At 38.9% G+C, this 17,464-nt stretch overlaps 2 protein-coding genes across 12 annotated transcripts in view; one reads left to right on the top strand and one right to left on the bottom strand.

The window, feature by feature from the left end:
- The window catches only part of LOC310950192 (uncharacterized protein), a 31,133-nt gene extending 19,237 nt beyond the window's left edge, over positions 1–11,896 (top strand). For 3 of the 11 annotated variants that reach the window (XM_083917864.1, XM_083917860.1, XM_083917862.1), the window contains 11 exons: positions 217–408; positions 1,078–1,277; positions 1,565–1,633; positions 1,761–1,805; positions 2,524–2,586; positions 4,368–4,547; positions 7,867–8,256; positions 8,776–8,898; positions 9,107–9,229; positions 9,645–9,725; positions 10,196–11,896. In XM_083917864.1, coding sequence (XP_083773990.1) covers positions 217–408; positions 1,078–1,277; positions 1,565–1,633; positions 1,761–1,805; positions 2,524–2,586; positions 4,368–4,547; positions 7,867–8,256; positions 8,776–8,898; positions 9,107–9,229; positions 9,645–9,725; positions 10,196–10,225 — 1,496 coding nt within the window. In that variant the 3' untranslated portion in view covers positions 10,226–11,896. Of the gene's footprint in view, positions 1–216; positions 409–1,077; positions 1,278–1,564; positions 1,634–1,760; positions 1,806–2,523; positions 2,587–4,367; positions 4,548–6,460; positions 7,261–7,866; positions 8,257–8,775; positions 8,899–9,106; positions 9,230–9,644; positions 9,726–10,195 lie in introns of those variants that run through there. The other 8 variants (XM_083917863.1, XM_083917866.1, XM_083917865.1 and 5 more) reach the window with 8 other exon arrangements.
- A 45-nt stretch (positions 11,897–11,941) lies between these two features.
- LOC310950951 (casein kinase II subunit beta) lies at positions 11,942–17,040 on the bottom strand. Its single transcript, XM_083918991.1, has 7 exons — positions 16,965–17,040; positions 16,542–16,617; positions 13,916–14,018; positions 13,716–13,831; positions 13,562–13,637; positions 13,269–13,458; positions 11,942–12,873 (listed from the first exon to the last, which is right to left on the bottom strand). The coding sequence occupies exons 2-7, from the start codon at positions 16,611–16,613 to the stop codon at positions 12,783–12,785; spliced, it is 648 nt and encodes a 215-aa protein (XP_083775117.1). The 5' UTR covers positions 16,614–16,617; positions 16,965–17,040; the 3' UTR covers positions 11,942–12,782.
- Positions 17,041–17,464: the final 424 nt, after the last annotated feature.

Raw genomic sequence — 17,464 nt, 5'->3', positions numbered from 1 at the left:
AATAAAAAAATGATTTAGTCCAGCTATACATACAAACATTTATATTTGTTTTAAAGTAAACAGTCAAGTAGCTTTATTGTCATTACATTGAGGGTCAGACAAAAATCTAACAAAATTACAGATTTTTTGCTGGTCAGTCTATTTCACTATAAATGCAAGAGTCCTATTATTTTTTTACTTTATTTCCACAATAATACCCGGTTGTATTTGTATTAGTTGCTGTCCCTGAACGCATCCAGGGCCCATCAGAGGTGAGGGTTCCAGCTGCTGTGGCCAAAACAAGGATTGCGATTTCCGAGAGGAGACCACAGTTTGAGAAACGGATCCTGGAGGAAAGACCTCCACTCGCACAAACACACGTCAACGATGATTGGTTTGTTCTACTAGATGTTGGCCTCAAAGAGTCAGGTATTTCTTACTCGCTTGGGTGTGTTGTTTTGCAGATGGAAAGGCTCAGAAGCAGCCGCGCTTTATTCGCTCCATGAAACGCTTGGCAGCCTGTTTACAGGATACACTGACTTTACCTCACAAGAGAAAATGTCCACAGGTGGCAGTGCTCATTAACCATCTTTCAAGGACCTCTGACCTTGCTATGTTTTGCAGCTTGAAGAAATGACGCTTTCCTAATGTCAGCATTTCACCAGTTCAACCACATTGAGCCTACAGCTCTTTGCAACTTCATCCGCCTTTGCATTCATCATCGGATTGCAACAAGAACTAATCCTTGCTTTTGCTCTCATCTAACTTTGTGGATATTCATTTCTGACCTGCCTCAGGTTTGGACATTTGCTTGTCCTTTTTAAAAGAGACTAAACGAAGCATATGAGGTTCAGTATACACTGCAGTGTGCGCTCTTATCTGATCACATCTAGGCTTGAGACTGTAAGTATGATTCGGCCGCTTGCATATATACGCCATTGTGTGTTACTTTTATGTTTATAGCTGTTTCACTGCATTTTACTCACTTTGGGTTTGATTATGTCAAAAGTGTACACAGTTGTATCCACCATAACACATTTACCTAAAACACATTTCTTTTTATTCACGTTTCCATTTTTTTGTCTGTATTTGGTCTAGTGGTGAGCACACAGAGGGGTACCCGTCCTGTCAGTGCTCCAGTCTTCTCCCAGGCTGCTCTGGCCGAGGCAGGGATCCCTATGGCCATTCTCGAACAGCCCCAGACCTCCACTCCAATCAAGACCAGCCGCCAGGAGGAAAGAAAGCTGGAGGTCACTGTAGAAGCTGTGGAGCCCTCAAAAATCGAGGCTGAGGACAAGGTATTCAGTTTCTTGTTGTAATATCAATCTATGTGCAGGAAAGTAATGTGGCATATATATGTGGGTTTATACCATTTATACTTTTTCAGGATACCTGGTGAAAGATCAACAAATTATTCATAATGTGTCCTCATAGTGATTGCCTGGGTATTTTGGTTGTAGATCATTGTTACTATAAAATATAAAGATTTCCTTTTAATGTAATTGCTTCATAGTCTTTGGTAAAGTAGCGAGCAGAGATTGTTCTCTGTGTCTGAGTGTGAACTGTGTCTCTCTTGCTGCTGTAGCCAGCAGTGTGGAGGGACCAGAGAGAAGTAGACTCTTCACTGATACCCGTCATCAATGGGGACATTCAGGTTAGTGTCAGACACTGGCCTCTTGTACGTGGCCCCTCAGACTTGTTTCCACTATGGCTCAGATGTGAGTGTTCAAGCCAACAAGCAGAGGATGCTAACACATGTTCCTCTCTCCTCCCCGGGGTAGCACGAGTCTGAGGTGACGAACAAGGAGGTGGTGCGAATGCGAAAGGTCAGATTCTTAGCCTCGTATACGTTTTTCCGTAAACAGTCTCTCCACATCCTCCACCTCCATTCTGATGATAATGAGCTTCTCATCCAAAGACTAATCTCACCCTCTTCTCATGTGCTTCCATACGGCTTAAATTGAAATTCACATCAGGTTCGGTGCACATACAGTATATTTTAAGAGTTAGAAAAATGTAAGAATAGATGGCATATGTGTACAGTGAGTAACTGAATAACATGAAGAGATTATGCTTGCCTAAGAATGTATGTATTTACACATATCAGCTGTTTGAAAGTTTTCAATTCATGCATTCCTTTTCTCTCATTACTTGCTGTTGTAAACCCCAGAATGCCCACGTGCATGATTAGATAGATTTGTTCACTTTACTAAAAAAAAGTGGCATGATATTTGGTGTTTTATCATATTTCTGTCACTCAACCATTCTTTTATTTTTGTTTCTTATCAGAGGTGAGGGTTCCAGCTAGTACTACTCTACTACTTAAGTCCTCTATAGACTGTTTTTGAGTTTGTCAGTATGTTGCACTTCGGCCCTTATGGTCACTTAACCTCAAACCATTTTGCATGCAGACTCCTGTTTGTCTATTGTATTAACACTGTAGTAAATTTTGTAGTTTGCATGTCCAACGTGTGGCAGTTTAATGCCAGCACACATGGGAACTGAAACAAACCCACACTTTTTTGTTCTTTTCATTTTTCACAGAAAAGAGCTAAGAGAATTGAGGGTGACTCAATTTATATAAGACATAGCCTTTTAATGTTGGAGGTTTGTATCCCTTTTGGAGACTTCAGTCTCCGTCTGTATTTTCTTGCTCTTTGGCGCAAGGACTGCTGTTTAATATCACGCTTGCATGTGGCATGATTCACACTTTTTGCATCAGCGTGGTGTGTGTGTGTGTGTGTGTGTGTGTTGCAACATAACTCTAATCCAGTTGTTTCAGGAGAGTGCTGTTGAATTTACAACAAATAAGTATTTGGTTATGGTCAGGATTCTTACACTTGCATTGGTATACATAAACTTGTAGAGATGTTCCGGTGCAATTTTTTCCTTCCCGATAATAATTCCAATGCCTAAATTTGCGTATACAGTTAGTATCCATCTGTTGCATACTGTACACATCACTTTTATACTGGTGGGATTTTCCAGTGTAAAATATTGCATGTTCAGACTCATTACACTCCCTGCTGGCATTGCAAGTGTTGTTGCCTGTGTTGGTAGTGTAAATGAGCTATCCAGTGTCTTCTTCGCTGCTCTAAAGCAGCAACTGCCAGTGGCAGCACAGCAACTTTTTCTGTATAAAACTTGATTGTTTTCTCATGGCTAAATTACGTAGTACCGAATTGTTGTATAGACCTGCATACTATCAGTACCTTTAGGCTGAATCGGAGGCATTATCGATAACAGCGTCGGTATCGGAACAACTCTACAAACTTGTTAAGGATGCTGCACTCCATAGCATCCATAAACCGTCACTGTTCACAAGCAGCTCCATTTTTATATGATGTATATTTTATCCAGATCATCAGTATTCTCCTGTGCTTTTGCTATTTTACCTCCATGCCATTTTCTAACTTGCCAGAAATGTATTGCACTTTCTCAGCAGCTTTGCAAATGAAATCATTTGACCGTAGAACTGAAAATCGAAATGATTATAAAGTACATCTTTGCTGTCTAATATGAAAAGAATGACATTTGGAGAAACACTTATCATTAAGTTGCTCTTAAGTGAGAAAAAGTCATGATTAACAGTAAGCAAACACTTCTTCTCATTGACTAGATCAATGTCTGCAGCTTTTTTGGTAAAATGTGAGCTGCAGATCTCAATAAAGATCGACTTGATGCTAATTGTTACCAAATGAGAGCTGCTGCTACTGTTGATTCAGTTCATTTGTGTTAAATGAACAGGTTTCCATTTATAGTGAGGCTTCTTCATCTTTGACAATTTTTTTTCATGTCTGCCATCATCACCTCTCCTGCTCTTTGATCTGCAAGCTTAATGCTATGAAATAGACCCTTAATGCTGTCTTGTATAGCTTGTAGCGCCTACCCATCCAAACTCCAAATAATAAGCAACTTTGATAAATCACGGCAACGACTCCTCTGAATCTTCCCTTTATAAACCAAAATCTGGTCTCATGAATCAGCCGCCAGACTTGATTTTAATTTTTCAAAAGGAGTCGTTTATAATCTATCGAGAATCCACAGAGTGATCATCTAGATTCATGGCCCCTTCTAATTTATGTTCCTTTAGAGTCACAGATTAACCCTGCTTCTGCTTGTTTATTTTATCAGCAATAAGTCAACACAAATTGTAAAGAAACAACAGAAGGCAAAATAATCTGACTTTTTCATTCTTTCTTGTCTGTTAATCTCTCCCAACTACGAACATATCCTTCACCCTCCCTTTCTCTCCCCATCCAACTTTCACCAACTGTCTTTGCTTCTTATTTTTTCTCCCTTTTATTGTGTTTGTGATCCAATGTTCTTCCCCGAACCCTGCCCCTCTCCACACTGTCTTCCTCCCTACTTGACTTACTGACTATTAGGAGTTTGAAAAGCCTCAGGAGGACCTGCTCAAGCATCACGCCAGCATCAGTGAGCTGAAGAGGAACTTCATGGAAGCTGCCCCTGAGACAAGGCCCAATGAGTGGGACAAGCGCCTGTCCACGCACTCTCCGTTCCGCACCCTGGGTATCAACGGTCAGCCTCTGCCCAGTGCAGATGGGGTAAGTCTTCCACAGAAACCACTTGCCACCACATCCTTTTTCAGTTGATTTAACATAATATACTGTAAGTATGCCAGTTTAGGAATTAGAGCAAACAAAGCAAAAAGTTTCTTTTAAATTGAATCAGAAAATCATCAGGAAGACTTGAAATTCCTCCGTTGACTTGGTTAAAGCTGTATTTATACGTGCACCTTCATCATCATTTCCATGGCTCTGCACTAGTGTGAGCGGTGCGCATGGATTTGTAACGGAACAGAAGAACCGGAAATGAGCTCATGTCTTGTGTTTGAGTCAATTGTAAATAATTGTGTGTCATTTCTAACATTGAGTTGCTGAATTAAATTGGATTTTTTTTTAAACGATAAATATAATCAAACAAAATAAATTGATAGAAGAAGGGATCAGGCTCTTCTAGATGTCATTTCTGGTTGTCTTACAGTCTGAATGTAATGGATGGTGTGTGCATGTACAGACCAATTCAGTGAGATAGCATGTGGTATGCAGCACATGCATGTGTATGAAGAATGTAGTCAGACTTGTTGAATAGGGTCTGTACTTCTCCTTTCACTTAAAAGATTGCTGTGGGTGAGGCATCTTTGGGACATGTCACTCTCTGAGAACTCACTTTGGTCCATCTTATCTGCAACAGATGCCTCTGAACCCTGACATGTTTGCATTGCATGACTGACAGACCAGACGTTGAAAGTTTATCGCATGACTTGAAGAGGAATTTTTGCACGTTCTGACACTGAGCAGAATTCCCTCTTTCTTCTGGCCTTCCTTCATTGATGAGCGCTCTTTCTGCTTTTAATACTCTTTGCTCTGCACAATTTCTTTTCACACTGCTTTCAGCTTCTTCTTATTTTGGCTGCTGCTCTCTCCAAAAAACAAAGCCTCATTCACAGTCGTATCAGCAGTTATAACCCCAATCTCCGTTTAGTAGATAAGAATGTAACTTTCACAGGATTCCATTATAAAACTAATATAACTGTGTCAGTACTGGTAGTAATAGTTATGTTGCAGTTAAAAAAGTTACATGAAAGCTGACTTGAAACAGTCAGTCTAGTGCAGGGGTGTCCAATCCTGGGACCAGGGTCGGACACCCCTTGTCCAGTGTAATCTACTGTGGTTCATTTTGCCTGCCTTTTGGCGAGACATTTAACTCCACTGACAGAGGCATAACTTTTTGGACACAAAGCATTTTTACAATTGGAGAGAAATGCCTCTGAGTACATCATGTTGTCAGGATGCATTAGAGTTGCACTAAAATCAAAGCAAAGCAAATCTGACACACGTAGTCTCTGTCGAGGAGATGAATCACAACTAATTGATGTAAGCAGCAGTCAACAATCTGACACTGGTTAAATGTTGTCTGCCCAGTGGAGTGGACACACACTGTGTACGCCCAAGTTTACAAGCCAATTTGTCATTATACTTAACCTTCAGTTCTGTATTGACAAAAGACAAAGGCCCCTTGTGAGAAAAGTAAACATTGATGTTAATGTTTGCAAGTTGGACATGCAGCAGCATAATTCAGATAAGCAAAGTAATTTAGTTCATAGCTTTGTTGCTATGCCGCCAGACGGATCAGATCCATTTACCAGCACTGCGGTGGGTAGTTAACAGGGCATCCGTACCAATCTCAAACATTTATAAAAATAAGATACTACAAGTGTGGATGATACTTTGTCTTTAAACATTTTTTTTTTAATTTTTGGACATGGAAAATGCTAAAATGCATGTGCCAGTGACATTTCCATGCTCTGGACAACAAAAATGACTATAAAAACACATTTTATCATTTCAGTAATCGTTTATTGCGCATCTCGGGCTTTTACAAGTTTGAGTTCATTTTCGTTCATTTCAAAATTCCTTCCTCCTCATCTCTCTTACCTCCTCCTCCTCCCCCTCAGTTTGTCATCCGCCTCCCGCGCGGCCCCCTGCTAGACTTCTACTCCAAACGCAGCTGAGGGGCCGTCTCGACCCTGCGGAAATCCCACACAGGTGTGAGTGTGACCCGCGGAGACTGCACCTAATCCATCTACCCATCAATCTCTAGCATTCTCTTCTCCTCCTCTTCTTCCTTCGCCTCCTCTTCGAGCACACCGTAGCATTCTTCATCTCTCATCCTCTGCTCCACTTGAGAAGCTACCCTTTTTTTTCTGGCCTCTGTGGGACAAGACTTTCATTCCTTCCGTTTCCCACTGCAGCACAGTTGACCTGGGTTCTCCAGCCAGAAACAGACTTGTTCTCCAAAGACTGGGTGATTAGGACTGGAAATGACAATCAAGCCACTACTCTTTTGAACTTTAAATCAACCAATATTAACAACTGACTTTTTTTCCTGGAGGGTCATAATGATTGACCATATCACTTTGAGCCTGATTTTATACACGTTTGAGGTACATTTATATTGTCGGTTGTCTAAGGATATTGTCTAAGCTGATCACTGTGATGTGGTTTTTTGTATTTATAAAAGTTTTTCCCTTGACCCACAAAAGTAAGCACTAGAAAAGGGCAATCTTCTTACTGGGGAAACGTATCAATGTACTTTGTCACGGTGTCGTATTTCCTGTGATGGGACATCTCAAGGCAGCTTAATTGTGATACTTATTAACCTCTTTGTCCTTCATCCATTATTTGGCGGGGCAGTATGTAGCAACTGCAAGAGATTCCTTGTTGCATGACCTTTTTGACAATCAACTTTGACCAAAGAATAAAATACATAACATATACAGTTCATATGATTGTTCCTTGAATTTGTTACCTATGTTTATGATTTCCTTTAAAAGAAACATTATTTTTTCAGTTGATGACTGTCTATCAAAAGTAGTGTGAGTGGCGTGGCATTTTTGCAGTCCGTCCCTATTGAAAGAATATTCACACAAAGTAAAACATTTCATTCTGATTCATAGTGAATTCTATTCACGTGTAAAATAAAACCAAATGGAGCAATACTTGTATTCAGTATTCATCTTGTTTGGTGATTAACTGTAGCTCTCGTCTTGTGGAAATCTGTCAGGAAAAAAAGGGCTATTGTGGTCATGAAGGGGTAACCATGACGTGCAGTAATGTTTTGCTAAGCTTTGGTGCTAAAACATTGTAGATTTTTTTTTTCTCATATAAATTATAATAGAAATCAAAATCATCATCCTTCTTCAGAACTGTAGCACCTCATGAAATGGATACTGTAGTATATTTTTTAAAAATGCATGCATTATAATCTGCAAATATGACTTACTATCCATACCATGTCAGTAGGAAATACTCCACCCACCATGATCCCATAGTGACTTTGTTGTGTCTTTTTTTTTTTTAGAGTGTGTGCATTAGTCTCCTTTGCAGTGGTTCAGAGACAAAGACTGCACATGTGGAAACCAGCAGCAATTTGGGCTTTTCAGGCATACCAAGTCCCACTGTGAGCCACAGCAGTGAGCCTGATAGTGTCAAAGCCTGCAGTGCTCCAGTTGAGGAGGAGTCGTGTGATCGGGACGGGGTTGTAGTTTTTGAGACCTCCTTGGTGCCCATTGTAGCAGTGGAGATGGCGCAGCTGCCTCCCTCCCTCGACTCCTGCTGTAAAGCTTTAGATGGGATCCAGGAGGAAGAAGGATCATGTCCCGAAGTGTTGGAGTGCTCTGGAAAGATCGTTGGATCTTCCCTAGCTTCCTATTTCAGGAGTGATGGTCCACAGGTCATACGGTGCTTCCAGGTAGCCTCCTGACCCGCTCGGGGTTGAAGCTGATTCTGGCTCTGCTTGGTCCTCTGTATGATTTCAAGGCTACCACACTTGCTCACTCCTTTGCAGCACCATTGCAAATCAAAACTTGTGAATCTGTAAAGGTTAATTGCCGCGTTAATTACGCTCATCATTTAAATGTAACTACGGTTGCTGCAGAGGTGTTGAACAGTGGCATGTTCTAAGCTATGGTGATGGGTCACTGTAAACACACAAAACGTTGTTGATTTTACTTTTATCATCTTTCCAACCCACTTATGTCTTTCCGTCTTCCTATTTCTGTAGTAGTTGGTGGTGGGAAGGGAAGTAACAAGGTGATTCTGTTATTTCCAAAATATCATAAAAAATTTGGTGAGAAGGAAGGGCTTTTGTGTTGAATAGTCCACAAAGTCAATGGCTTAAAAGGGAATGCATGGTGTGAAACAAATTGGTTTCTGGGAGGTGAAGTGTCTGGTTAAACAGCCACTCATGGGGCTATGCTCCCATCCACAGCCCCCTCTGGTGCAGACCCAGACAGTCACCATCACAGCAGTCTCCAACTCCTTACCCAGTGGCATCTCCACCACAGAGGTCCCTATCGTCCAGACCAAGACCTTCATCTATGAGTCTTCAAAGGTAGGGGCTCAAGCACCTGCTCACCCCAGATCTGTCTCAGCTATAGGCAGCCTGTTGTCAGCACTATAGAGCAAGCAGGTCTGGGAGGACCAGGCCAAGGGCTCCAGAATAAACACGAGGCAGCACTGCACCTTCCCTGGGCTGACGTTCAGGGTCACATTATCTAAAAATGATTCCTCAGTCTGCTCTGTTATATTTTTTTTCTCAGGAGGCAGTTGATGGGACAGACGAGGACAAAGATAACACAACACAAGAGTCCACTTCAAAGACCGTCACCTCAGAGACCCCCAGTGGCACCACAGTCACCACCACAACCACTCACATCTCAAAGGTCAGCAGTACAATCTTGCTATTTGGTTTTATTTAATTTCATTTGCCTCTCAATAATATTTTTCTTCCCTCCTTAATACCAGTTTCTTTCTGTGGGTCATAAGCAAATTTAAATCCTAGAAGCACTGAATGACCCCTCTAGTGCAATATGATGACTGTCTATTGAGAGCAACCTACAGGATCTTGTGCAATCATTTATTGTAGTACAGTATTTTAATTAATTCTTGTGAAATGTTATTTAGTGCAAAATGACATTGAATTTATTTATTTTCAGCTGTTGATGTTTGTTTGCTTAAGTTGCTTGTCTTTGTGATTTCTTTTGTTCTCATAAAAGAGAACTCATCAGGAGTAGCGCTCCTAAAGTCATTGTATTCTGTACAATGACAGTAAATGCTTTCTATTCTATTCTCCACCAGGTTGTGAAAAGCGGATCTTCGGAGACCCGTGTGGAGAAGAGAATTGTTATAACTGCAGAATCTGACATCGACCAAGATAAGGTACAAACCAACAAAAAACAAAAAAAAATGGAAGGAATATTAAAGGACTAGTATAACATTTTGAGAAACATTCTTAAGGACCATTAATGCTCAGTGTCAAATATGTATACGGACTGTGCCTTCTGTACATATATATTTTGGAGAAATTAGAAAATTGGGTGAACGAAATGGAGATGTATTTCATAGATATAGAAACGTTTCTATATCTATGATGTATTTAATGTCATCACAGACCAACACTGCCTCCACTTCTGCCTTTCTTCAGAAGTACATTAGTACGATCTCCTCCACCATCGCCATGTTTGTTAGGAACTTACGATTCAGAGCAGCCCTCACGTGAATGTATTGCTTAATTTCTATGCCAACATAAAGGACACATGGAAGAAAGAAGGCAGTGAGGGTTATATTGATTTTGACTTTACTTATTCCTATTAAAACTAATACAAGTGCACATAATGTCTGTCTTGCAGGAGAAAGTCGGCGGAGCATCAGCATTGTAACTGAATCACCATCTGCATTTATTCCTTTGGCTCTCCACCTCTGACACACACTGACCTGCTGTCTGCGCACACATATCCAAAAAGAAAACACTCATAAATCTGCACCTAACATTATCAATAACAGAGTAGATAATTAGTAGATCCTCTTTTGTTTGTTTTTTTCAGTTGTAGGTAGGAGGGCTACCCTGTGCTCGAGTTTGATCCAACGCTTATCTCATCCAGGTGTTAAAAAACCTTAGTGAGCATTTTCAGTTGCTTGATCTCAGTTTTGTTTGCTTTTAAATGCTTTTATTTTCCTAGTGGTTTTTACATTGTCGATTTTATACAAATGCACTGTTTCCATTCTAGTTTAGACACCATTATCAGCATTTATTCCCTTGGTGCTGCTTGGGGAACGTTAAGACTACATTCAAGGGAATTCTTTTTGTTGTTGTTTACTCGTCTATTTAATTCAGGAGAGACTTTTTTTTAAATGAAATGACATACCTCGCATAAATATGTGAACAATATTCCGTGCTCAAATTTGGACAGTTGTTCGACTACGTTCACTTCTCAGGTACAACAAAAAAAACAGAAAAGTTTCTTCCCTAATCAGCCAAGAACCAGTAGCCTACACATTATTGTAAAGTTTGAACTAAAAATGGATCTATTTTGAAATATTTCTCTATTTTATAGAATTAATGCTTTTATAGTATTTGTACAAATTTGAAGTTTTTAAGTTATTCATCAATCATCTCATTGAATTGTAGGTTACCGTTGTGCTCTTGACTGAATTTCAAGGTCTCTAGTGAAGACCTGCTTACCTGTCTTACCTGACTCCCTGAATCATTCTTATTCGTTTCCTCTTGTAGTTCACCAAGTTTATCAAACCTTTCTTAATTTCCACATGAAAATGGAGTGCTTCCCTCAGCCCTATGTTTTGGTCAGTAGCATAGAAGTCATTATTGCTTTGAATATATTTGGTTGATAAGAAAACTAACAAGATTTGGTCTGTTTATCTCAGGTTTGATATTCTTTGTAAGACTACAGACCTCCATATGATTGTATGAGGAATGTCCATATATTTATATCCATCCCTACTTTAAATGTACATTTTATGTTCAGCCAAGTGAGGTCAATAAATACAAAGCTTGTCTGTCACAGTAACCACATGTGTAAGAGGTGAAGGCAGCTGTCCCAGTATATGTGGCTTTTCTCTCATAGGAGCACAAGTTGTCTTTTTTACATGTTCTACTATACAGTAATTTATTTGTAAAGTAGGAACTCTGTATCGTGTGATTTGATGTACTGTGATGTTTCAACACAAGCTTGTTTCCAGGCTTCCACTAGAGATGTCACAATGTTAAATATTGCATTCATTATCAACCAAGTTTGTAAAGCCTTTTTACCACATAGTCTACGTAGATTGCTATTTCCTGTGCTTTTCCAATAGAAGAGAAAATGCTTAAAATATACAAATCCTTTTTAGAAAGCATGTTTGTTAGCGACCTTTTTAACCCAAACAGAAGCCATTGGTATTGTAGCTACATGAACAACAGAAACCTCTCCTGAAAGAAAAATGTAGAATTTCACATGAAGAAAATAGTTTTTAGATGATGGAAAATATTGTTGCTTTGTGACTTAACCCTGTCTTTTTATGAAAAAAATAAAATATGCATCATTTTGCATTTATTGGACTGTGTGTGTGTGTTTGAAACATACAACTTAAAAAGTTGGTAAGAAATAAATATTTAATCCCATTCACTTATTCCACACTAGATGGTACGGCATTTTCAATCAACACCTAACACTTGAGAAAATGTCACATCTGTCAAGATTATAATAATGGTGTAAACATGATTAAACTACAAATACAGATTTATCAGGAAAATATTGCCTAAAAGTATACACAGCCACTGAATTTTAAGGATACCAAACAGCGCAATATAATTTCAATCAAACAGAAGTCCATTTTTGAGATAAGTTCTTACTTTCTAACTCTAATTTGATACATTGCTTCTTAAATAGCACCTCATCCCATTTACACATAATGCTGTTAAAAAAAAGAGAAAAAAAACAAAACAGGATAAAATCTTTATGCATATTCCAAAATCTGTTCTGCAGCACAAGTTAATGTGATTTAATGTTAACCTTCAGTAGCATGGACTGACAGTATCAATGATAAGGCAAACCTGTCGGGCTGGTAGCAAGATTTTCAGTTACATTCAATCCCCTGCATTTAAGCCACAAAGCACACTGTAGCCTTCATTATCACAGAGTTAAAGCCACTTTTCTGTTTCGGAGAAACATCCCTAAAATGTGAAAAGATCCATTGATGTCAATTAAAGTTAAACGCTGTAACAGGACATCGACCCTGTGGAAATAATTACATGTTTAATATGGAAAAACTAACCTGCTCAAATGTAACAGTAAATGTGAGGACATATCTTAAAGTGTATATCAACACAGAGATGAGTTTGAGAAACTGCAGGCATTCATTGGAATATATAATATTATATTCTTTAAAACAAGCAGTAAACAAAGTGTTAAAGTCCAATGTGTTCGTCGAAGCGGCGTCCTAGCGAATTGTCTTGACTGGGCTCTTGAAACTTGACGCAGCCTGAAGTTGAAGTTGATAGGCCATTGGGTGAATTTTAAAACCATATAGCCTGGAAAAAAAAAATACAATCACTTCCTGGACAGAAGGAATCTTCTTTTTACTCATCTGAGATCAAGGCCTGAGTATTGTATAAAACATTTTAATGCCAGTGCCAATAAGATACCTGAGTTTCAGATATTAAAACAGTCTAAAATGACAATGCATGCAACATCATTTAAATTATGACAAACTTACTAAATTAAGATACATCTAACCTTGAAATCAATGTCAAGTTTTAGTACTTTATGGGTTTCAAAGCTTATTTTAAGACACATTTTGGTTGACATAAAAATATATTAAGCTAGGTTTAATGCCCAGCCTAACTGAGGTCTAAGGGAAATAAGGCATGCTAGTGCAAGTTAAAGTTTATGCTAACAAATAGCATTAATGACATATCAAACCCACCTCGGTACAAACTGGTTGGCTGGTCGCTTTGGACGGTACTCTGGGTGCACCATGAACAGCATGTGGGGGAACCCTGTCCCAAAATAGGCTCCATCTGTGTGGTGATGTCTAGAGGATTTGGGCGTGTAAACATCCATGCACTTTGGGCAATATAGCTTCACCATCGCTTCTCCCGGGATGTCAGACAGACCTAAATCAGACGAGAGATAGGTGAGTATGCTGTCAAAGGTGTGGTGTGGGTTGTGTGTAAAGGACAATTTGTTTAATGTGAAGACAAAAAGAGTCAGTCTTACCGATAGGAAGCATTGGCTGATTCTCACAATAGACCCTGGGGCAATAGCCAAAATCCCCTTGTTGATACTTTTCCAACTATGGAGAACAACGCATTTAGAAATAACTACTGATTCATGTCATGTAAGAATTTGAAAATATGAAGCAATAACCTACCATCTGTGCAATGCCTCTGTTTGTGAGGATGTAGCGTGCATGTATGAGCCCGTAGAGCATCTCTGCTGCCTGCTCTATTAAGTCACTCTGATTAGGGTTATCTTCAAGTTCCTCATCTGTCAAATTAAAGTGATTTAGACACTTAAAGGGTTGCTTTATTTAATTTCACATGGGAACTGATACTTCCTTGATATTCTCACCTGGCTCCAAGTCAAGAATCATGTCCAAAGCCTGGCGATAGTGAGGCACCTGCTCATTCAAACCTGTCAGGTTAAACTTGTCCTGTATGTAGTCCTCATCGACCTGTAACGCACAATTGGAGACAATGAGTGGCTATTAATGGCGTTAATTACTGTTGCAAGTAATGGCACATTGCTACAGCGTACTGATAAGGAAGCATTATGCAAGAGCTTAACAGGACTACTTAGATGCTGCCAATGAAGAATGCGAGTGGTTAAATTTAGAATGGAATTGTGTGAGTGTTAACCTAGTCAGACAAACCAGTGTGTTGCCCTCGATGTCTACATTTACCTCACAATTCCTAGTATTTTAATTTTAAGGGATTTTCCTTTGACATGTCTCCCTAAGGTGGCTTTTTAAGTGAGGTCTCCTGTGCTTCGGTTGAACAGATTAGCATTTAACAGCAGAGTCGCTGTAACAGGAAATCCTTTAGCTTTGACAGCAATCAACAGTGTAAATTTATATTACACCTGTCATCACAAAGCAAAAGCAACAACTTAAAAAATAAAAATGAATGTATATTTTTAGTACAAGTGCTTTGTGTAGATATTTTAAACAGTCTTCCATTAAACATGCAGTTGTTTGCTTAATTGTACTTTACCCTCATCCTACCAACATATTTAACAAACAAGGACTACTGACTGGGGATAAATTACTGTAAGAAACAAACATTGCATAGACGCTGGTCCCCTCAGACCCAAATACATTTATAAAACAATGATATGAAGTCATTAGGAACAAATTGACCGATGAAGTATGAGAAATTGTAATAATAAAATAAAGCAAAAGTTAGATATGACCTCTGAACACCAAAACGTAGCGTTGCGTAGATAGTACAAGCTCAAGTATATTTATTTGTCATTTCAACCATAAAAAATAAAGCTGAGATTAAATATGGTTTCTTCTGGACCCGGGCAACAAAAAACAAACATTAAGCTGAAGACATAAAGACACAGAAAGTATATAGTATCTTGGATATAGCGTAAAGAACACACATACAGTTTACAACCATACCATATACAATAATAAGATTTAATTCCAATTCTTATGAAGTTTTAAATGAAAGAAAGCTTTAAATGTTTGAATTGAATATGTTTGTGTTGTGCGGCAGTCTGTAAGACAAGAAGTCGGTCATGGTGGTGATGTTAGACTTTATGCTTCAGTATGTGGTAAAAGTCTGTGAAAGGCACACGCCTCTATTTCAATTCCTCTGAAGGATTTTTGATGTTCCATAAAGTTTTGCTATGGTTGGCTGTAGGGCAGGGCTTATATTACAAAATAAATCATATCTCCTGAACACTTGGTGTTATTGCAACCACATTTTCTGGACATGTGTTTATATGATGTCTGAGCATCCATGATAAATGTGGTGCCATTTGGCCAACAGATGGTGCTGTAGCAGGCAGTATCTAACTATAGAAATGAATATATATTCATGTATGACTGTCCTTCGCGTATCTCAAGAAACAATCATGGGCTCTTTCAAATGTATAAGCTCTAATACAGTCTGTGCAGAAAAGTGATGCATCCCCACCAGTTTAAAACTAAAGTGATATTGTTAAGGAAAGAAAGGTAAAGCAGCAAGGAAAACTGTTTGAAAACAGAGCGAGCGATGTACATTATTCTACAGAAATAATCTGTTTATAAGACGCATCTAAATCAGATTTTCTTTAAAACATATTTTTAAACAATTATTCTGTCATATTCTCAAAAAAGGCACACACTTCTCCATTTCAACTATAAGGTTGACTATGCAGAATCTTTATTGAAAGCTATATTAAAAAAAAAAAAAAGAAATGAATACACCCACAGGGAATTTTGTGGGGCACAAAATGAAAATATTGCTTTTCCATAAAAAAATATTAAGTCTCAATTACTATTTAAAAAAAAATGTTGATAGGTCTGACAATTACTTTCTGTCACGTTCTGTTGACATTGTACCAGCCATTAGCAGTAGGCATTAAGGGCTGCCAGGGTTGTCTGTTGTTGGGCGCAGCTACTGTAAGCTTGCACTGGGTGAAATGGAGTTTGCCAATCCTGCAGCTGCGTTATTTGTCCCAGCAGCTCAGTGACCTGAGACGGGCAAGAACCAGAGTCAATATAGGCCAAATATTTGAGGGACTAAGATAAAGGAGTTAAACGGCATTAAAACGCACGCCAAATGGCTACGTTTCTCCTTGATCGTAAGCTAAATTTCATGTTACTTAGCTGTAACTGCCAACGGTAACGGCTAACAGTCATGGTCAATCAAACTCCTCTAATCCTTGTTTTTATGGTGTGATTTGCCGGAGGGGATGGGTTCAAACCGGCTCAAACAGACTCCGGTCTTGTGTAGGCTACTGGACCGGGTCTGACCAACCTAGCAACCCGATTGCTGGAATTATCTTTTGTTGTTACAACTACGATCTTGAGACACTAGATGGCGGTGTTCTGCACATTCGCCATATGCAACCTTTAATGCAAGATGTGCACTTCTAAATGTTTTTCCTCAGTGCACCTGTGAATTTCGTTTAACATTTTTTTAATTACGTTAGATGCAACTTTGTGGTTTAAATCGAGGCTCCAACGGGGGGGTGAGAAACTAACCTCACAGAAGAACTCATTCCCTCTGAGTCCACAGAACCAGGATATCCAGGACACCTCCTCTGAGCTGCTCATCCTCCTGCAGTGAGTGGACCAACATTAATGTTACGTGCTCACTGTGTGTCTAACAGCTTTAGTTCATGCATGCATGAGGTGCACGTTAAACTTTACAAACACAAAGTTTTACATTTTATTCAACCCACAAGTTAAAAAAAAAAACAGTGTACATACAAATGTAATAGTATTGCTGATCTTCAATTTACCTTGAGTTTCTAACCTGCTGCTAACGTTAGCTCGCACGCTAGCGTTCGTTAACGCGTCTATATTTCAGTTATTATGGAAATTAATAAATATAACTGCAATGCATATAACGGGTACTGTCGCTCAAATGTGTAAAAGTGTTTACAGAAGGTCACTTTTACTCACCCTTTTCTATATTAGTTAACACATCAACTTGCAAGCTTAGCTAGTTTATCCTCGCTCCCTGGATGACGGTTTTCCGGTCAGACAGAGTTTTCAAAATAAAGTTCCTGTTCAGGATACCGCAGATAAAGGAAATGCGTATAAATGTTGGCTGATGTAAACAAATTATAGTGACAGCAACATTTGTTTCAAGGTTTTTGGCTGTGGACAACAAATTAGAGTTTTGCAAAGTTGAAGAAGAAACTATTATACAACTATTTCAACATTTAAAACAATCACTTTATTAAATTGAAAGCAAAACTCTACTGTGAAAACCAAAACCAAACAATACATTGGATTGTCAACATATTAATTCAATATAAAAAGTGTCACATCACTAAAGCGAAATTTTCATTCATTTATATAGCTGATATACTACTCTTTTTAAGGAAATGTGATTATAGCCTACCTTTCAAATGTATTAATTTATTTTCACTATATCTATTGTTTTATTTTCTACTCTT

This window comes from Echiichthys vipera (assembly GCF_963691815.1).
Source record: "Echiichthys vipera genome assembly, chromosome: 8".
NCBI classification, from domain to species: domain Eukaryota; kingdom Metazoa; phylum Chordata; class Actinopteri; order Perciformes; family Trachinidae; genus Echiichthys; species Echiichthys vipera.
This window is presented reverse-complemented; position numbering and strand designations above follow the sequence as displayed.

Excerpts from the sequence above, each read along its gene's own strand:
- LOC310950951 (XM_083918991.1), bottom strand. The coding sequence starts at position 16,613 with ATGAGCAGCTCAGAGGAGGTGTCCTGGATATCCTGGTTCTGTGGACTC. Across the intron at positions 13,638-13,715 it reads ACAGAGGCATTGCACAGATG|TTGGAAAAGTATCAACAAGG; the intron begins GTAGGTTATTGC and ends TGTTCTCCATAG. Across the intron at positions 13,459-13,561 it reads TCAGCCAATGCTTCCTATCG|GTCTGTCTGACATCCCGGGA; the intron begins GTAAGACTGACT and ends CGTCTGATTTAG.